This window comes from Brienomyrus brachyistius, unplaced genomic scaffold (genome assembly GCF_023856365.1).
Source record: "Brienomyrus brachyistius isolate T26 unplaced genomic scaffold, BBRACH_0.4 scaffold46, whole genome shotgun sequence".
Lineage (NCBI taxonomy): Eukaryota > Metazoa > Chordata > Actinopteri > Osteoglossiformes > Mormyridae > Brienomyrus > Brienomyrus brachyistius.
The window spans coordinates 1,806,071-1,828,605 of NW_026042321.1; the positions used below are offsets into that span (position 1 = coordinate 1,806,071).

Consider the following 22,535-nt stretch of genomic DNA (forward strand, 5'->3'; position numbering starts at 1 on the left):
TGTCAGTTTCGCTCGTCATTAGGAAAAAAACGGGATGCATTTAATTTAAGAGATCTTGTACATTTAGCTAAATGCTAGAATTATACCATAGGATATATTAACTGGGCATTGACACTGTTTTATGCTGCCAGTGTTTATAAAAAAAAAAAAGCCAAAAATAGCTGTTTTCTAGCTAAATAGATATTGTTACAAAATGGTGTTCTACTACGTTGGTAAGCAGGCAGTTGTGTATGACTGAAGACTTTTCAGGTCTAGTCATGAGGTCTTTGTCCATGACGGAAGAATAAAAAGATCTATATATCATAACACTTGTATTATTTAATTTTAAAAAGTGATAAAACATGTCATACTAATGCAAGTTCATACAATCAATCATGAGCAAAAATAATGACGTCACTGCTATTTTTTTAACCTGATTGCGGACTCTGTGTTAGCGATGAGAATATGGCTTTCATTTCGACTCATTTAATACATTTTACAGTTGCAAATGGAATTGGATCTTCACAGGTAAAGGTTTAAACTTCAGAATATCATGGCAATCCTTTGTCAGTGTTTGGTAAAAATACCCAGCTGGAACATATTTACTACATATGAACAGAAATGAAGTTAGTATAACTGAGTTCAATGTACTAAGAATGGAAAGTCGGCTTAGCATGTATGGCGTACAGCAGTTAATAAACCACATTGCTGTTGAGCCAGTAGCCGATCTCAGCCTTGTTTCTCTCCACCCAGTCTATGTTACTCCTCACTGTCTCCACAGCCTGCAGTCTGGAGGATTCCCCTGCCCCTGCCTCAGGATACTGCTGGAAGAATTTCTGCATCTAGAATATAACCACAGAGAGAAAAGCACACCGGCTGAATCTTGCACTTTAAAATGAACTTCACTCACTAAACTGGATGCCAAGGTAGAAACCAATCTTGGTGCTTTTTGCTTTTTTTTTGCTTTGGTACTTTTTTGTATTTTATAATTAATTTTATTTTAAATGTATACTGCTGTTTTTAATTTTCAGTGACATGATCCACAATGTCGAGTCTCCACGTGGGTCACATGTGTGCGGAGTTTGCATGTTCTCCCCACGTCGTCGTGGGGTTTCCTCCGGGTACTCCGGTTTCCCCCCACAGTCCAAAAACATGCTGAGGCTAATTGGACTTGCTAAATTGCCCATAGGTGTGCATGTGTGAGTGAATGGTGTGTGAGTGTGCCCTGCGATGGGCTGGCCCCCCATCCTGGGTTGTTCCCTGCCTCGTGCCCATTGCTTCCGGGATAGGCTCCGGACCCCCCGCGACCCAATAGGATAAGCGGTTTGGAAAATGGATGGATGGATGGATGATCCACAATGTCCTGTTCCTCTCACCTGCCAGAGTTGGAGCTCTGTATTGTACGTTGGGGTGATCCTGGCCACAAGACGACCCAAATTCCGGTCATTGATGGTGTACCTGATTCAGGTTTAAACACAACAGTGTGAAATGTGCACAATGGGATGAATTTATGGGATGAATGTATCCCAATGGGTGAATTTTAATTCGGCCAACATGATTTTGTACCCAAATCAAAATACTACTTAATGCAAAACAGGGAAATGATTATGTAAATAATGGGTTATAATATGACAAAAGCAGTTGTTTCCAAATATGTCTGGCTCATTCTAGAAACAAGTCAAGTCACTTCGAGGTACTTTTGCAAGTAGCTTGTGTGACAAGGATTACAAAGTCTTGCTGATGTAACAGTGAAGAATGGTAACAGCGAATAATGGTTAGGTTGGTATGAGTAGATTCAAGTCTGTCAATCTCAGACTGGGATACAGTGGTTTACTCAATACTGGAACTAGAACTCTGTGAGATGCCAAAATATTTTATATTTTTTTCCATATGAAACCATATTAATAATTAGCTCGATATAATTATTTTTTTCAACCTCAATGCTCCATTTTTATGTAAAATTCCCTTAGAATTGCCTTTAAATTAATTCATAACATGAAAAATTCAGCAAAATGAAAGGACCGCAAACTGAAATCTAATTTTAATAGATAAATCACACAGAAGTAAACATTATTGTAATGGGCTGCAACAGCACAAAATGGTCAGTAGATTTACTCGTTAGGGTTTTTCTCAGACTGCCTCACTGTTTGTTCTAAGGATCTGGTTTGACTAGGGCTGGGTGATATGCTCTAAAAATGATTATTAATATTTATCATAATATACTAACTTTCATATGTAGAAAACAGTAAATATCACTGGTTATATTGAGTTATTCTGATTATGATGACCAAAATGATTTATTAATATAGTGGATTCCGCTTATAATGGTTTGTCTGGGTGAAAATGATCGCTATAAGCGGGTGATTGTTATAACCAATCTTTTTCTTTGTGTCTCAGGCAGATTACCATGTAATTGACATTTGTATATTTACAGCGTGAACCTAAGGTAGTAAAACAGATAGCCTCACTACAGAATTTGACACTTTCAAAACAGTACAGCTGTTTAAAATGCTTTTCAACTACTGTAATGAAATCACTGAACTATATCTCAAATACGCTGTAATACAGGACTGTATATAAATATAATATATTGTGGTTTCGCTGCTGCATCTCATTGGCTCATTTTTGGCAGTTTATTGTAAGCTTTGATGAGTCAATATTTGTCATGGAGAGAAAATGACTTTTTCCTGTCATGTTTTCTGTGCACACAGCAGGTACAGTAGCTAGCCAGAAGTAGATGGGTTACTGCAAGGTCATGCAGGGATATCAAAGTATTAAAAAAAAAATTACCGTAATTCGTTTTTTCCATACGTTGTCATGTATAAAAACCCCCAAAAGTATTTGAACAGGAATGATTCTGTTCCAAGCTTTTTGATCCATATAAGCGGTTGATCACTATAATTGTGATCACTATATGTGGTTTTCACTGTAGTTATAGAGCGTGTGATAAGTAAAATAAGATTCATACCTTGGTGGAATTTGTGTAAATAGTGTAGTATAATAGTTCATTATGCAAGAAAACAAGTGTTTAATCTATATCACGATACTCACGATATTAAAATTGATGCAGATATGAATCACAATAAGATATTTTATCAATATATCACACATAGGGCTATACTCAACAAGGGTTCAGGTGAAAAGTTGTTCAGTGAGTAACACTGCAGCCTCAGATCTTCCAGGTTTGGGTTTTGGATCCCGGCTTTCCTGTGTAAGTGGTACTTGAACTGGATACTCTTATTCTTAGGAGAGGGAATGTGGCTCAGAAGGTTAGGCTGCTGTGTCCATCAGTGGAAGGTTGCTGGTTCAAATCTTGGGGTTAGTCAAGTGATTGAGCAAGGCCCTTAACCCTGGGAGCTGCAGGACCAGCTGACCCTGTCCTCTGAACTGCATGGCCCATTGGATAAAAATGAATGCTAAATAAATAAATGTGCTTTAAAGGAAGACTGTGGGTTGGAGGATGTGTCTCATACTGAGAGGTTTCTTTATGGTACAGGGTGCATTGTTCTAATGTGATTTATGTCCAAGCTTTAGGAGATAACGTACATACTATGGCTAGCTCTCCTACTCAGCAAAATCTTCCATGAAGATAATGCCCCCGACTCAAGTCAAAATTTCAGCAGTCCCAGTCAGTAAAACTCACCCCGAATGAAGGGTTAAAGGAGATTCCGTAGTGGCTGCATTTCAAGCGCCATTACCAGAATACGTCATTATGGAATTTCTTGTAAGGAATGTTGTCACATGGCCCCAGTAGTGTTGCTGACACCATTGCATTTCTGCTGAGGTACACTTAAGCTGTGCTTGTGTATGCTGCCCTAGACTTCTGTTAGCACAGTTTACGTTGCTGTTTTCTGCAATCTAGCTGTTAACCTTTTTTTTTTTTGTTAATTCTTCCACTAGTAAATATCGGGATTTCGGAATTTCACAGCGACAGGCCCTCTAGTATTTCTGCTGTTTTCGCAATCCCAAATCAAGGTATAAGCATTCATTAATAACACTCTCTATGAATGCCATGTCTATAAGGATCTATGAACACATTCATAATACATTATAATGCATTCATAAAGCATTATAAACATGGCTATAAATATTTAAAAGGATAACATTATATCCATAATTTTTATGCAATATGAATGCTTTATGAAGCTCTCATCTATAATGCATTTTAAATACCATTATAATTCATTACAAGGCATCCTTAATGCTTATACCGACCATCATAACGCACTATAGATACCTTCATAATGCATTATATGTGAGATTTCCATTGGAGCTTATGAAATATTGTGGTCAACACTATACAGTAAAACCTCGCATTGCGAGCATAATTCGTTCCGGAAATGTGCTCGTAATTCAAAGCACTCGTATATATCAAAGCAAATTTTCCCATTAGAAATAATGAAAACTCAGATGATACGTTCCTCAACACAAAAATATTCATTAAAAAATTAATACAAAATATAAAGTATGAAGTAAAATACATAAAACTTATTAACCTGTACTTAAAAAGAATCGTGGATGGTGTGAGGGAGACGAGAGAGAGGAGGGTTATTTTGTAGGACGACTTTCACTATAACGGAATCACTGCTATCTGTTGGCTCACTGGAATCTTTTTCTTTTTGTGCGACTTTAACAAGGAACCTATCCAATGACAGCTGCTTTTGCCTCATTTTCGATTTTGCAGAAATGTGGACATTGCATTGCCATTAAATAGATTAATCGCTCGCACTGCTACGCCCTTATTCGGGTGGTGCTTTTCTACTAAATTTTTACTATACGAGTGAGGCATGCCATCTGACACTGAACATGGGAATGATTACCCACAATCTTGCAGCGAGAGAGAGAATCATCGGCTCAGTTGTGATTAGGTAAGACCTCACTCGTTTATCAACTTAAAATTGATTCATTTTTGCTCGTCTTGCAAAATACACGCAAACCAAGTTTCTCGCCGAGGTTTGACTGTAATTTCTTATAACTGTCAACAGAAGATGCTGTAATGCTTTTTTTATTTTTATATCGACCGTTATGAAGGTATCTATAATGCATTGTAAGTGTTGGCTTCAAGTCAAGTGTTACCCATTTATTTTTTTAAACATGATATATTTAAATGTAAATGTAGGCAGCCAACCCAGGTGTATGTTAAATGTCGAACATATGTATGTACTGTGAGATACTGTTAGTCAGCTTGATAGGTTAAATGCTCACAGTAGCCAGTAACTTCAGTGTGCTTTTTTAATCTATGGTGTTATAACTGAATACAGCTGTGAAATTTTCCAAAAAAAATTGACATTGAGTTAAGCTGATTCACTAAATGAAACAAATTCATTAAAAAGAGCTATTCTTACCGGTTCACAAGATACTCCCAATTCAGTATGACCCAGTCCCACGCCATCGTCTTCCCATATTTGCTCAGAGAAATGTATCTGATCACAGTGAACACATCCTGACTTCTGATTATCTTCTCATCTTTTGTTGCCTCAAGCAACCTGTAAAAAAACATTTAAAAAGAAGGAATAGATTCATCCTCTTTGAGGCTTATTTTCCAATCTGATCATTTTCCTTTATCTTGTGTATACTGTAAATGTCCATCCATTTTCCAAACCGCTTATCCTACTGGGTCGCGGGGGGTCCGGAGCCTATCCCGGAAGCAATGGACATGAGGCAGGGAACAACCCAGGATGAGGGGCCAGCCCATCGCAGGGCACACACACATACCATTCACTCACACATGCACACCTACGGGCAATTTAGCAACTCCAATTAGCCTCAGCATGTTTTTGGACTGTGGGTGGAAACCGGAGAACCCAGAGGAAACCTCACGATGACATGGGGAGAACATGCAAACTTCACACACATGTGACCCAGGCAGAGACTCGAACCTGGGTCCCAGAGGTGTGAGGCAACAGTGCTAACCACTGCACCACCATGCCACCTGTGTATAAATGTGCTTGTGGATATTATTTGTTATAAATATTTCAGAGTTATTTATTAACAGATGCAGTAAATCAATTTCCTCAGATCTCAAGTGAAATGGTTACAATAAAAAAATGGGACGTAAACTCTTGTACTTCAGTTTCTTGTTTTTCCAGGTCAATGAGGTATACAGTTTTAATTTAGTAGATGGATCAGACTAGACCAGGGGTGTCAAACTGCAGTCCTGGGGGGCCGGAGACCTGTGTAGCTTAGTTCTTTCCCTGTTCCTCCACAAATGATTCAGCTCAAGAGCTGTGTGGAAATAATTGTAGCACAAGGAGTTGCAAAGAGTTGAATCAGGTGTGTTAAACAAGGGGAAACCCAAAAATGTGCAGGGCTCCTTCCCCCCAGGACTGGAATTTGACACCGATGGACTAGAATGAATGAGATTTTTTTTTTCTCTCTTACAAATCAGTTTAAAATTTCTAATGTCAACTGCAAAGGTGGACAGACCTGGTTCAGAAAGTAAAAATCCCAACCAAGATTGTGTTTCAACCAACCACTTGAATATAAAGAGTCACAGTCACAGAGTACTTAACTGGTTGGGTGAAACAAAATCTTGATCTGGATTTTTGCTTTCTGGACTTGAACTATCCACCTCTGGTCAATTGTAATAAAATTCAATTGTGAAACTCATAAATACATTTTTGACATCCTAAGGCACAATGCAAAGAATGGATAGCATCAAAAACAGATTTATTTTGCATCTGCTGTTAACATGGCTACCAGGTCCCTGCTATCAGATCTGGAGCTATGTTTTATCTCCAGATGAGTGATTATATGCTTACCGGTCTAACAGTGACACGTTCTCCACTGATGCCAGTCCATACAGCAGCTTCTCCTTCTCCTGGGCCAAAGTTGCTTTCTGGTACCGGTCAAACATTTTGGTCCACGATTCCTCATTGCCCAAAGTCTTCATACCATAACGATAAACCAGAAGGCGAAGATTGACACCTAGACTACTGTGATGAAAAATTAAATGATGTTTTATTTCCCATTTGCATTAGTACAAGTTATTGTTAATGAAAGACAGCATTAGACATATCCTATCAAATGATAAAAACACACTATTCCAATTGGGTGTTTTACTATTTGACTGACAGACCATTGATGATTTTTTATTCTTTGAGAAGCAGAACATTATCATTAGCAAATAAAGCCACACAATAATGTCGATTTTGTCAAATAAATGTATTCACTCATGGCATAGAGATAGAGAGATAGATAATTTGCATATTTACATTTTGTCGTTAAGCCACTGTGTGAACAAAGTGGAGGACATATTAAGAGATTCTTCGTCACCCATTGCACAGGCGATTCCCAGGACAGTCTCCCTCAGGAGCCTGTAGGTCAGGGACAACAAATGAGGCAGATTTCTATAAATTCACATAACTGATGGTTCTTCACAATGGTGTTGTGATGCATATCTGTAAACCTCAGTTAAAGATATAAGATGAGGACCTTTCCTGACAATCTTCAGCTTATGACTCCCTGTCTTTAAACTTTATGCTCAATATCTCAGAATACTGAACTTAAGATGGTTTTCAGAATATACTTTTTGTTTTGTACCTCAGAATCTGCATTTTTATTATAACTTTCTCACCTCTCAATCTGACTTCCAGTATCTGTCCAGCCTAGCTCTCTGACCACAGTCAGGACTTGATCACGGAAATGTTTCTTCAAGAACAGAAAGAAATGTGATTAAATAGGAACTAGCAGTGAAGTCTTTAAGAGCCTGGCACAGGGTTGTTTCAGCTGGGGAAGTAATTCCTGATTCCTAAGACACCAATGCGTTTCACACCCATTTGGTGAATAAGTGTCACCTGTGTTGAGTGATACTGTTTTAACAGGTGATTAACCAGCATACTTTGAATTGGTGAAGTTGTGCTTTAATGGGGACGACAGCCAAGCAATAGTGCTGATAGGGGCAGCTTTGTGCCACAGAGGGGTTGGGGTTATTTCAAAACATCAAAATCTTTGGTAACACTTTACTTGAAACTGTCATTTATAATGCACTATAGATACCTTCATAATGCATTATAATGGTCTGTTTAAGATTGAATATGTACATAGATGAGAGCTTCAAAAACCGTTCATAATGCATAATAGACATGGCTATAATGTGTTAAGCCATTTTATAACTTTTAATAGCTGTTTATAAAGCTCTATGAAAGCATTATGTGTTCATAGATTTTTGTAGACATGGCATTCACAGAAAGTGTTACCAAATCTTTCACTCAATGAACAAATATACCTACATATAGAAAAAAAATCACTGTTATTCACCAAGTCCAACCTGGAATTTAGGGTAGAGATCATCATCATCCATCAGCATGTCCTGCAAGTATGAGATGGAGGATGCCACTCGCGCCCAAACGATGTAATCCTTCTCACTACTCAAGTATTTAGTCAGACTGAAGGCGGCCCCATAGTCCACAACATCTGCCCTGTTTTAAAGCAGCAGTGAAGAAACAACACCAATCAAAACAATGATGTTTTTTTTCATCATTTATTTCTAAAATGAAGCACTTCACTGGAACAAAAACACATTATTGTGTAGGAAGTAGCTATAAGTAATGTAGGCAAAGTGCATCTTCAAATGGATAGTGACCCTTACCGAGCCAGAGCAAATATGTCGTCAATATATCCACACCTGTCCACTGCTGTAAATTGCTTTAAAATATAAATAACATTATGGGTCAGTGCCGATTGCAGTGTCAAAAACATAGTAATGCAAGGGTAGTCATAACAGTATTAGTGCCAATCCAAAAAAGATTGATCAAACAAAATTACCGAATGATTTGCGGTAAGATACTGGCTCACGCTATCCCATATGCTGATATTGTAGTTGGTCCTGTAGAAGCCCATGTGGCCTTTGTTTAATTTTATTAGTCCATCTGCATTTGTATAGTCAGGCAGAGTTAAACCTAAACCGAAAAAAAAGTCCTTGGTTAGGATATAGAACTGCTCACATCCACATTAGACTATGAAAAATAACTGTGGTTTCAGACTAAAAATTGGTAAAAATGAATTATTTTTATAAATTGGGAAATAATGATTTGTTCTTACCTGCATTTGTTTTATCAAATATTGTGTTATTATACTTGTTACTGTCGATAGCTTGCCATTTAATAGGGATGGTCCATTTGTAGCTGTAAAGAAGTGAATAATAGCCAAATGACTCATTTTCACTGAGTGTGTGGCTTAGCAGAGGTGAATCTATTAATGGGAGAAATCAGGGCTCTGAATTTACAGTGTTGGGGGATTCCCAGTCTATGAATGAGTAATGTCAGGAAGGGGTCAGCCATGCTGGTATAACAGCTTCCACAATTAGCTTAAAGTCCTTAATTTGAAAAAAGAAGCTCGGCATCAGGAGTATATAAAATAAATATGGTATGTACCATTTGGACTGGTAAAATTAAGATGTATTTTTCAATGAAATTAATTTAGCCAAACACTTCACTGATATTGGTCTAATTCACAAAGAAAAACAACAATATTAATTAATCAATCATTCTTATAAGCATGCTGTAGCAGTTAGTACTACAAGTTAGTGAATCCTGCAGTTTTGTGAGTTTCATTCACACATTATGGGCGATGTAGTTAAACCAGGTGAGTCTTATCCTCTGAAGTAAAGCAATTGCATTGTGCTATGGGCACAGCTCATAGGAATCTCAAAGTGCATTCATGGGAATGCTGCTGAAACAATACGATGCAGTGACCGGCTTACCTCAACGGGACAGGTGGCTGAGAGGGATCTGCATTGGGATCCAGCAGGAAGCGCTGTTGCGTTAGTGTGGCCTGTGTCTCACCTATGCTGACATCCACCACAGGGTAGCCCATCTGTCTGGTCCATGTGTCCATGATGTTTGCTACAGGTAATCCACTAACCTACACAGCCACGACACTGTTATCACTCATAGACTTAGTACACCGCATTCTGCATGCCGATGGGCATGACAGTAAACAGAAACAGCCAATAGGGTTAATATTTACCTTTGCTAAAGCAGCCCAAAAATCTGACGTTTTAGCATTCTTAAACTGAAAGTCTTTTAGATATTGCTGTGGAAGAAAAAAAAGTTACAAATTCAAAGCCAAATCTTCATTCTGTTCCATAAAAAAACTTTTCCCCAATTATCAATGTTTTAAATGTGTGTCAAACCTCCAACTTTCAGTAATGAATGGCGTGGATTCAAACTTTGTCAGTCTATACGTAGAAATGCTATTTTATTGAGAAATCTACCTGACAACCTTGCCTGAAAATATCGTGGCCCATTAAATCTTCCAGCATCCTCAAAATAGAAGCCCCCTGCAGGCAGAGAGAGGGCAGAATAAGTAATGCTGTACATTAATAATGATAACTTACAATATATGACACATATTTGATAATAAAGCACTGATTGCTTTGATATTGAAAATGGTACAAATGATTGTAATAGCTATCAGTGTTGGGAAGGTGACGTTTGAAATGTGATAGGTTGCAGATCACTGGTTACCTCATTTAAAAATCTACTAAGATTTGATTACTTTTTCACTTCTTTTGTAACAAATGTCTTAAATTGGACAATAAAGATGAAAAGTCCCAACATATTTGCAGACCCGTGTTTGGATATAATGCCCCCAAAAAGAGGCATTTTGGCTGGGCAAAAAGATGTAAAGCAAGAAAATTAACGTTATGTTCTACATATAATCCATCCATCCATCCATTTTCCAAACCGCTTGTCCTACTGGGTCGCGGGGGGTCTGGAGCCTATCCCGGAAGCAATGGGCACGAGGCAGGGAACAACCCAGGATGGGGGGCCAGCCCATCGCAGGGCACACTCACACACCAGTCACTCACGCATGCACACCTATGGGCAATTTAGCAAGTCCAATCAGCCTCAGCATGTTTTTGGACTGTGGGGGGGGGGGAAACCGGAGTACGGAGGAAAGCCCACGACGACATGGGGAGAACATGCAAACTCCGCACACATGTGACCCAGGCGGAGATTTGAACCCGGGTCCCAGAGGTGTGAGGCAACAGTGCTAACCACTGCACCACCATGCCTCCCCTCTACATATAATTTTTACTAAAAAGAATATTCAGATGTAACCCCTTTATAATCGCCAACATTCTGATAAGTAACTAATTTAATTACATATCTTTTCTCAGTAACTATAATGGATGACAATTACATTTATTTTGTAATTTAATGACATAACGCCATTACGTTCAACTAGCTACTCCCCAACACAGATAGCAATTAAGCTGCGATCGTCAGACTCTTAGTAGCTACAGTTGCTAATAGTTGTATTTTTTGGATAAGAGCTTTACCTTGCTGTACGATATACCATCAAACACTGATGTGATCTCAGCTGGACTCGACACATTCACGATGATTGGGTGAGACGAGAGAAGTGCATCGTCAACCATGACAGGTAGGACGTCGTCGATTAGCATTATGTCGCGCTGTCAGAGAGATTACAGTGTTCAGCCCTCTACCACTTTCAGTATGGCAGGGTGCTTTAAATAAATTCTGACACATCCATAAAAGGCTTACCATTTTCCATGTTGGCTCGGCTACATCCACTCCAACATATTCGAAGAAACTGGCGAAGCCTTCATTGAGCCAGAGATCATCCCACCAATCCATTGTGACAATGTTGCCAAACCACTGTAAATGGATGTCAATGCAGTAGGTTACTCTATAGATAGGCTTTATACTGTAATGGCCAGAGTTTCAAATTCACATTTCCGTCTTCTTTTTCCTCAACTGTATCTGCAACATTCTTGCATGGGTGTTATGTGGTAGCACGTTGCATGCCAGTTGTTACGGCGTGATATGGTGCAGGAGGGAAAAAGACGATGATCCACTAGTGGCTCCAAGACAAAAAGGGGTTTATTAAACAAGCTGAACACACAGGGGAAAATAAAGGACCACGAGGAGTCAATAGCAAACGTGGAAAACAAGAACTACAATAAACTGTAGGATAACACAAAAGGGGGTGCAGGAGCAGTCAAGGGAACAGAGGCGGAGAGACACAGTAACAACACATCCTGACACAACAAACAACTGAGGGAATTAACTAAGGCAAGAACTTAAATACACCTAGAAAACTGGAGCAAACAAGGAACAGGTATAAGTCATAATCAATTAACCAATCAAACGAGGCGTAATAACAATGAGACATAGCTGTAAGCAGTAACATTAAATAAACACAGAACAAAGAGACATAGCAAACACTGAAACTAGGAACACTAATCATACACAAGGAATTACTGCACCAGGAACAAAAATGCACATGGGAAGCACCTTAGACCAAGGGAACCAAAAAAGAACATAAACATGGGTTAAATGGAAACCTGATTAAATAATAACGAAGGTGGAGTTAGCGAGAGGTCAGCATTGAACTCATGACCCCCAGGTTTACAGACTGAGCCACAAACTCAGCCCACTACACTGAGCGGCAATCCAGGGAATGGGGAAAACACATGGGGAAGAGGAACTAAGACAGAGAGGGGGCGAGGTGGAATGGCCAGCAATGCCTGCTGGCCAAATGGGGAAGGGTCACAGAGGGCGGGGTCGGACGGTACAGACCCTGACAGTAGTTATTGTTTTCTCTTTTTTTCCCTATCATCCCTTTCTCCTTCATTTGATATTTCCATCCATCTATTTTCTGTAACCACTTGTCTTAGTCTGAGCCTATCCTGGAGCCTACAGGCAGGAAACAACCCAGAACAGGGCACCCATTGTAGGGCGCACACACTCACTGAGGCTGCAACCCCACGGCAATCGGCAAAATTTTTGTACCATTGTATGTCAATGGGGAGAGAGAGACGCTGCTCCCCGCCGGTGCAATGCTGCCTCAGGCGCCAACCTCCGCCCGGTTTTTGCCGCTTCGCCGCGCCACTCGAACTTCGAATCTTACTTTTACCTCGTTCGCTACTTTTACCTCGTTTGACCTCTAGCAAAGCGTAATCCAATTAGATATAATCTGAGTTTTGTGATGGGTACGTTCAGCGACTTGGAAACCAAACCAAACGTTTAATCTAAAATCATATTGAGACTTAATTCAGAAAAATTCTGCTTGGAGGTATATACAGTATATGCAGAAACAGGGATACCAGGTAGGTTTCTGTAAGCATATTTAGCAAATGAAACTAATCAACTATGTAACTCATTTTGTTTCAAGCAGAAAAGCACTTTACAATCGCACTTATTGTTATGGCAGGCGCTCTTTCATGACAGAGTACTAACCCATCCTGCACCTTCCCCACTGGTAGTGTGAACGCAAAAGTGAATTTTTCACCTAGTAGTTTGCTGCTTGCCGTGTGGACACAGCCCCTCTCTCAAACACACACACACACACACACACACACACACACACACACACACAGAAATCATGGGCAATTTGGAAACTCCCATTAACCTCAGTATGTTTTGGTACTGTGGGGGGACACACAACATGATAACACAGGGATAACACATTCAAACGCAACAAACACGGACTCATAGTGGAGACCCAAACCTTGATCTCAGAGGTATGAAGCTGCTTTGAACACTGCTAATCACTGCACCACCATGCCAGTCCCCATTCAACATTCTGGAATTAGAATTGTATTTATATTAATCTACTTAGTAGATACATTTGTCTAAAGCAAAGTACATGTGAGTAAACAGAAGCAGAGTCAGATAGTATCCCTGGAGTAAATGGAGCTAAGGGCCTTTCCCAAGGGCTCGATGGCAATACAATTCCTCTGCTAGCTGTGGGATTTGAACCCATGACCTTCCAGTCACACTCCAAAAACTACACACCACCCAAAGTCCACAGAAAACCACACATACAACATTGCCGCTATCAGACAAGTTCAGGGCCCCACTAAAGTTCCCTTTTAAGGTCTAAGCCCCTAGAACTCAGAAGCCCAATTCCTGGCTCAACCAAAAACTATTTCAGCAAAAAGACATGAACAGCAAGCGGTTATAATTATTAAACAACAAAATATTTTTCTGGAAAAACAATTTGTTATGTCCAAAGATTTGTACACATCATATGCATGGAGCCAATGATGAGAATTCCAGAAATGAATAATATACGCAAAAGAAGCGTATACTGGATATATACTGGATATGCATGAACACCATCTTCCCTGGCTTGCAATAAATGCTGCATAACTGATTACTGAAACATTTCCTTATTTTACTCCAACCATAAAGTTTTTAAAAGAAAGTGTCCCTTAAGGGTGAAGGACAGTGTTAAGCCACGCCTACAATTGAATTGTTATACTTTTACTGTAAATACATCACATGCAGTGCACTCTAGAATTACAGGAAACCTTGGTAAATAAAAGCAAAAAAAAACATTTTGTTTATGACCTGATACTTGAAAATAAATAAATATAAGCTACCAAAGAACAAATGCAAAGAATGAACTACCTCTGTATTTATATTAGGATGACTAAGAGTCTCTGTACTGGTGTCAGGAATGGGGCATTTTGATGTTAGACTGCTAAGATCACCAGGTTTACAGATCAGCTCTTCACCATATATCTCTGAAAGGTCAGCAGAAATTTTACTCTGACGCAGCCTTGGAGAGCTAATAAAACTGTGTTGCAAGTCTCACTGTTTTTATCACGCAGTCAGAGAGGGTGTATCTCGCCATAAAGGAGTTATTTATGTTTTCAGCAGTTTGTGATCAATAGTAAGATATACAGGAATGTGATAATCTGATTAATGAATTAGCTGCCAGGTTTCCGGAAAACAGAACTTCCGTCTTTTACATTTTTCTTTTTCTTTTTTTAACTGCGATGAACATGCAAATTTCTGTAAGAGAAAAGGGACCGTTTCCTAAATGTAGATAAATGTAAAGAGGTGCTAATTATATTAATTGTTTTTCATTAAATTCTTGCATAATTGTTTTATAATCCAGAAATCCAGGTTTAAATGGAATGTTTCTAAAAGAACGTGATTATGGGGTGAGTTTTGCTCACAATGAATAAAAATGCATCTGGTGTTTTCTGTTAATGTCAGGCACCACTCAAGATTTTATGCTATAAAAAATCAGTTCCCATCATTTCCGATACTGTTTCTGCTAACATGACCATTTAGCTTGTTTTTTATGTTTAGGCATACTTAAGATTTTAAGTGTCAAGCTATAATACAAGATTATGTGAACCATAATGCCACCATTACAGCTGCTCGGTTATGGTAAAAAAAAACATAATCACGATTATTATTGACATTATGGTTATTTAACCTGGTTACTCACTGACTTTGGAAATATCATGCATTTATTGAACTTTTCAAGAAGTGTTTTTTTCAGTAGTGGATGGATATTCTTCAATTCTAAATGCACTTCAACTGAAATATGCATAAAAAGACCCTGGAAAGGGGTGTGTGCTGGATTTATAACACAACGCATCAGGGGAGCTTCATTGCCAACAAAAATGCAGCAAAATAACTGCTTCATCTTGACTTTCAATTATACATTGAAGCATGGATTGGATGGATGAATGTATTTTCTGAAACCATGGGTCCTATTCAAGGTCGCATGGGGTTCGGAGCCAATGAGTACAAGGCAGGAAACAATCCAAGATGGGGCACCAGCCCATCACAGGGCACCAGCCCATCACAGGGCACCCATGGGCCATTTGGTAACTCCAATTAACCTCAGCATGTTTTCAGAATATCAGGGAAAATTGAAGGACCCAGAGTATATCCCACGACAGCATGAGAAGAACATGCAAACGCTACACACATAAAGCCATGGCAGAGAGTGAAACCCAGGTCATAGAGATGGGAGGCAACAGTGCGAAACACTGCACAACCGTCATCCCCTGAAGACCCCTTGTAACTGAAACTGAATCGTAATTAATTAATTGCCCAGCCACAGTCACCCTGCAAACTTTTGCTCTTTAATCATTCATTTATTAGGCTATTTTTACTACAATCATTTTTCAGGGAAACTTGAACCACTTAGGTTGAAATCTACAACCAAACACCATTTCTTCTTTGATGTACTGGTGTATTAGGGTCCTCACCTGGTGAACCAGCTCATGGGAGATAACACTGGCCACACGTTGTTTGTTGTAGGATGATGAATCTTTTTCATCGTACAAGAGGTTTGCCTCTCTGTAGGTGATGAGTCCCCAGTTCTCCATGGCCCCTGTGCCAAAGTCTGGGATGGCCATCTTGTCTGTAAAAAGCAACCACATTATTTATTTATTCTATATCTGCTAACCCGCTAACCCTTCCAAGCATTTGATTGATTTCAAAAAACCTTGATGAAAATAAGTACAGTTGCTTACATCTAAACCAGAAATACACAATGCAAGAATTGTGAAAGCACTATTCATATCAAGCAAATGTAGAAAGGAAAAATTACTCAGGCACAAGGACACGAGGCAAGGTGAAGGTCAATGGGACACTACCTAGCTTGGGCATGGAGTAATCCATGTTGAAGTATGTCTCAAAGTAGTCAAATATTATCTTCGTGGTGTCTGCGGCATAATTTGCTGTATGGATTTGCAATGGCTGGGCATAGATGCGCAACTGAAAGAAAAAATCAGAACACTGCAGACAGCACTCTTTCCATGTAGGCAGTCCCCGGCTTACGAACAAGACCCATCCCCAAAGTCTGTCTTTATGTGAGATCTGTAGCTAAGTCTGACCTTTCGTACTAATTTAGTGTCACTTTGTCAAATGTTTTATCTCTATGCATATCAAACACTTAAGCATCACTTCCAAAAGCACTAAAACATCTTAAACATGATAATAATAATAATAATAATAAGTAGAAAAAGAAGACGCAGAAGAATACAGTAATAATAACAGTAACTACACACAGTACTGCACTGTGCTGGTGAACCACTGAATCCACGCAATGTTACAGGAGTCGCAAAGTAGTATAATAATTAACCATTGTGTTTGACTCAATTTTTCATTATAATAGGCTTTATGGCAGTTCATTCACAAGTACGAGTTGTCTGTAAGTCGGACATTTTTAATCCACAGACCACCTATTTACAAAAGTATGGATCCTCTTAAATGATTCTAGTTGGTCCGACTTAATTTGAACAGCTAGTATTACTGATGCACCGAGTGACTGAATTACTGTATCCAGTCATTTTTCCAACATTTGACTGGTATTGGTACTGACCTTTGAATCACCTAACCCAGACCAGGGCATTTTATGGTCCGCGGGCCACATCCCGCTGACTACCTATGACCGGCTCACGTGAGTTCATAGTTAAAGTGTAACAGTGACACCTATTACTTTGTGATAGGTGCATGACATTCAATTAAACAGCTTTTATTTTGAAGGCCACTATTGTTTTTCTTAGTCATCAGTGCCCTTATGCACGACAGCGAATGTATTGGACAGCTTCCAAGAAATTAGTTCTTACCCTTAAATATGTCAGCTAAAAAAGTTTATGCAGAATGTAGAGTTTTTAATAAGGCATGTACTTCTTAATATTTATTTGCTGAAATCAAAGGTAAAGCTGTGTGCTTAGTGGAGAACATATAGCATGATTTAAGGATTTCAATCTGAATCGCCATTACGAGAGTAAACACAGAGAAAAATACAAGAATTTGACTGATGCCGAACGAGCACGAGCATCAGAAGATTTGCTAGCGAAACTGCAAAAGTTTCACAAAGCTCCACTGATCCAGGGACGCAGCAGTCAGTGCCTGCTTGGTAACATCCCACAAAATAGCAAGTTTATCAAAGACTGTTTGGTGGAGTCTGCAGCGCTAGTATGTCCTCATTGTAATGTTTAATTTACTGTTTTTTTTTATAATGGGAACCTAAGTATATTAAAAGCATTAATTATATATTAAGTATATTATAAATATTCTGGCCTTCTAGAACCATTCCAATTTCTCATGTGGCCCCTTTGGAAAAATAATTTCCCACCCCTGGTCTAACCTATAGTTACAAATTATACATAACCTTTTTTTTTCATGTGAAGTACTTCTGGCAGAGTATATTTACAGTTCTCCTGCATTGCAAAATTAAATAGAGGTTAAGATCTAATGAGGAAAAAGCATGCAGGAAGGACCGAGGAAAGGCATTACAGTGACATTTTAAGACTTAATCTGTGCCCATCTGTTGTACAACCCCTGATACTCCGCACTCTTTCACATACATCTGAAGTACTAAAGCCTGACAATCTAATCTCTTGGGTCTTTCAGTTCATATGTTCATTGCACATCCCAGATTACCTGTAAATATTTAAAAAGAGTTACCTCATATGTATTATTACATATATATCTTATATACAGTATGTGCAATTTATCACTTTTCAAAAGATGTTATAGGGCAATATGTTAAAATTGCTTTTTAAGTGCAGTAAATACCAAACACACAGTGTGTGTCACTGACGTATAAAATAAGCCTCTGATTCACTGAAAATGAGCCTCGCTGCTGTGTTATTTGCTGTTTAATTCATTTTTCCTATTCATTCTGGGTTTTTTTTTGCCAGCTCACATTCCATTCCCTCACCAAAAAGCTGAGCTAGATTATTCTGTTATTCATCATTGTTTTCATGTGGAATCGAGGCACTAGAAAAGTCACATTTCGTATGTTGGATTTGCCAATGAGTTTACACACTGAAAGAAAGAGCCACTGTTATGTAGTAAGGAAACCGATTCCCATGGAGCCAGAGCAGAAAGGTTGATGTCAAAGTTGCCAAGTGAGGTCCTTATACAATACTTTGGCAATTTGTCATTCTTTAACATGGAAGATCTTCCTTACTGCTTCATTGATATTTAATTTTTTTCTTAGAAAGAGAACAAAAAGGTGAAAACTTACTGGAATTCCACGTGAAGAAAGTCGTTCCACAAACACAAACTGATGCACAGCAAAGCAGACCAGATAGGTGCTCATGGGTACTGACTTCTCAAAGGATGATTTAATCTTGTTGCCAGGGACTACCTCCGTTTTCTGGAGAAAAAATGAGAAAGGAGGCCAAATTAATACATTGCTATTTTTGTGCTTTCAAGGGGAGACAAACATAGAAGATTGATTACACTTCAGCCTTGCTTTCTCCTTGATCTTTTGATGAAACATTGCTTCACTTCTCCCCAAGTCTGACTCCCAAAAATAGCACAACCAGACTGTTTATTGCTAACAGTACTACGCTGGATTTGGCCTATAATTTACTTTAGCTCAAGTTTTTTTGAAATTAACAAACAATATATCAAGCCTGACAATCAGTTCTTGAGGAATAAACATGTTATGTTTCACTGGGTCAGTTATTCAGTGCTTTTCTACTTCATATATGCAACAGAGAGCACTTTTCCACCACGGCAGGCACCATACTTTTGGTACGGTACTTCCTATACTCTCCCTTTTCCATTGACTTCCGGTTGAGTACCAGTACCAAAAGTTCGGTACATTGGGGTGGGTCTTGAAAATAGCGTGTCTCTGAAACACAATACAACTGCCGTCCTAAAAAACTTTGCAAACAATGATAAAAAAGTAAAAAAATAAGTACCTGGATGGGCATGTTGGAGAGAGCGTTGTAAGCTCTGTCGTGGGTGATGGAGATGGTGAACGTGGCCTTCCTGTTCGGCTCATCGAAGCATGGGAAGGACTTGCGGGCGTCTGTTGGCTCATGGTCAGTGGCAGCAATTTTTCTGAAAATTAAACGGGTTTGCGTTCATATTCTAGTTCAGAATTCAACCTAAATAATCATTATAGCAAGAAAGAAAAAGAATGTTTGATTGTTTTTCCTATAACTAAACCAAATATTATTTGCGCATATTTCTTTCAAAAGGTAAATGTAAATGTTCATAAATGTATAAAAGGTACAATGGAAAATAAATACTATTTTTACAGGCACTTCCGCTTTATGCAGGTGGTATCCAAATCTTACATCACAAACTAGTGATTGATTTACTGGCATATGAAAGCTAACAAAGAGCCCTAAGACCAGCATCAACATTAAAGACACTAGACCACTGTACTTTAACCCAGTGAGCTTGTTTGTAGTATACATCAATAATGAGGCGAATTGCACTCATATGGCAACTGCTTTATGTTTCTAGGAAATGAGTTGCCAAAAATTACATGTGTGTGTAGCCTTTCCTCCAATAGACACTGATCTTAGGAGATATTGTTATATCAGTCAGACTGAAAAATGGCCAGACAATAGCTCGCTAAGAAATATAATTTGCTCTAAAACTGCACCCAAATCATGGTGTATTGAAGACTTAGGGTCAAGCAGAGCATTAATCATTCAAACCACTTTATAAATGTTGTAATTTCTTTAATTTTCTTAGCTGTTATTTATTAGGATACCTCTGGTTCATTTTCTGCACGTTTATGTATACATTTGTTATATAACCATCTATCCACCCATCCACCCCTGTACCATGAAACAGGGGTCACCCCGTATGGGATGCCAGTCCAACACAGGGCACACAATCCATGACACATTATGGACGATTTTGAATACAACAGAGGTACTTCATTAATCCCCATGGGGAAATTCTCTTTTGCCTCATCTTGCTCTGCATATAGTTGAGAGCGAGTTTGGGAGTCACAGTGAAGGGCAGCCACCTTGTGGCCCCCAGGGAGCTGGGGGTTTAAGGGCTGTGCTCACGGGCCCATAGTCACATGACTGTTCTGCCAAGGCTGGGTTCAAACCAGTGACCTTCTGATCGCAGACACTGCTAAGCCACGCACCGCCCCTTAGGGACAGCCAATCATCTAACTGTATGCTAGTGGACTGTGGAAGGAGTCCAGAGGACTGACAGAAAACTGAGAAAGCACAGGGAGAACAAGAACACCCTATCCACACAGAGCCAAGGACAAGAATCTTCACTTAGCCCAGGAGGCATGAGGCTGAAGCACTAACTGCGAACCACTAACTAACCATGCTATGAATAAATAGCCAGTATTGGTCAAGATATTCCATGAATAATCTCACAGGTGATTTTTATACCTATGATATCCTTGAGGTATCTGTTTTAATTGGCTTCCTTTCATTTGCCAAAATGGGGGTACCCTCCACAAAAGAGCGGACTCCCACGGGAGGGGGACTGGGCCACCAACTCCCTGTCGTGGTGTTTCCAAAACAGGCAGGAATTTTTACACATTATACGTGAGGCTGTGAGCTGTAGCCCACAAGAGGTCGGCTTAAATCTGTGCCCCTGAGGAACTCACTACATTTTAATGTTGTTAAATTAATTAATTAATTAATTTAGTTGGATAGATTCATACTGTAATACTCACAGAGTATTATTTCTTTTCGGAGCACATAACAGATCACCACAAGAATTAAACAAATGGAAAATTATTTAATGCATTATATAATTTCTGTTTGTCTAGTTGATAGTAGTAAAGCTGACTAGAAAAGTATCTGCATGATAAATCCTTGATAAGGGACAGATAAAGTTTCATTTACCTCCCCGTTATACTAGTACTTCAGCGTATTAGACTATTTAATATTTTAAACTGACGACCTTCCACTCATAGCAGCATTGTGACCAGCTGAGACATACACTACCCCTACATGGGCTATTCATAAATGCTTCGTTAAACTTGAACACTTAACATTTCTTAACTGCAGTAAGTGACATTATATATAGCGATTCCGGTTCTGTAGCACTTGACTACATAATGGTTCTTGTGGAACCCAGTGGTACTTACTTGGTTACCCCGTTCTCTTGGTAGGTTGTTTTGTAGAAGCCCACCAGGGAGCCGTTAAGCCAGCCCTGAAAGTCCAATGTCAGCACGTAATACTCGCCAGGTCTAGTGACCGGCAGCTCATCTGCCGCTTCTACCACCACGTACTCCTGGGGCTTGAACTGGAAACAGCCCCTCAGGGCCACATCACTCTGGCCGCTGGGACTGGTCTTCTGCAGCCGTGGGGGGGAGCGGACGAAAGTCTCCCGTATGTGGAGCCATAGGTAGCGTGTGGGACTGGTGATGCGCACGCTCACTGAGACGGTCCCGGTGTAGGTGTCCACTTCCAGGTCGGGTTCCATGTGGAGGTCGTAGTGTTCTGGGATCACATAGCTGGGCAGCCGGAAGTTCGTCCAGTTTCCACTCGTGTCATTGGAGGCCCGGCACGGGCCACGTTCCTCCGGGTTTGGTGGCAGCGTCGGCCTCCCCTCCTCTGAGGCGCTGCAGGAGCTGGTGAGGCCCACTGCCAGGCCCACTGTCACAGCTAAGACGACCACCACAGCGCAGATGATAGCTACATGCTTGCCTCGCATGCAATACTGCTTCGGAGTCTTCGGATCCTTCAGATCATTTGGATCCTCATACTGCATCATGGTGAAGTTGAATAGGGGCCACTAAGGCAGAAAGAAATACTTCAATAATCGAAAATACTACAAGGATTCTCCCAACAGCACTACAAACAGAGAACCCCCCCCCCCCCCCTCCCCTTTCAGTCTGAAGTCAATGGTATTCAGCCCCTTTGGGGATTCTTTCTCTCACCCCTGGAAACAAAAAGCTTTATCTTCAATCACCAGACTCTTCAAATAAGGTGGAGAAGACTGAGGAAAGAGAGTTAGCGAGGCAGGGACAGGCAGTGCAGAAATATCCAAGCAGATGAAGGACTGGCATGGAAAAGGTGAAGGTGCTTTATC

General features: G+C 39.7%; 1 protein-coding gene across 1 annotated transcript; it reads right to left on the reverse strand.

Annotated features, from left to right (window-relative positions):
* Positions 1-298: 298 nt before the first annotated feature.
* LOC125723166 (glutamyl aminopeptidase-like) lies at positions 299-22,535 on the reverse strand. Its single transcript, XM_048999555.1, has 21 exons — positions 22,384-22,535; positions 21,589-22,238; positions 19,430-19,571; positions 18,745-18,876; positions 16,361-16,481; positions 15,971-16,125; positions 11,493-11,606; positions 11,267-11,401; positions 10,196-10,261; positions 9,949-10,014; positions 9,683-9,843; positions 9,022-9,104; positions 8,746-8,879; positions 8,570-8,625; positions 8,249-8,399; positions 7,556-7,629; positions 7,194-7,295; positions 6,741-6,914; positions 5,325-5,465; positions 1,356-1,437; positions 299-821 (listed from the first exon to the last, which is right to left on the reverse strand). The coding sequence occupies exons 2-21, from the start codon at positions 22,215-22,217 to the stop codon at positions 672-674; spliced, it is 2,868 nt and encodes a 955-aa protein (XP_048855512.1). The 5' UTR covers positions 22,218-22,238; positions 22,384-22,535; the 3' UTR covers positions 299-671.

Excerpts from the sequence above, each read along its gene's own strand:
- LOC125723166 (XM_048999555.1), bottom strand. The coding sequence starts at position 22,217 with ATGATGCAGTATGAGGATCCAAATGATCTGAAGGATCCGAAGACTCCG. Across the intron at positions 9,105-9,682 it reads CAGCCACCTGTCCCGTTGAG|CTACAAATGGACCATCCCTA; the intron begins GTAAGCCGGTCA and ends ACTTCTTTACAG. Across the intron at positions 822-1,355 it reads CAGAGCTCCAACTCTGGCAG|ATGCAGAAATTCTTCCAGCA; the intron begins GTGAGAGGAACA and ends GTTATATTCTAG.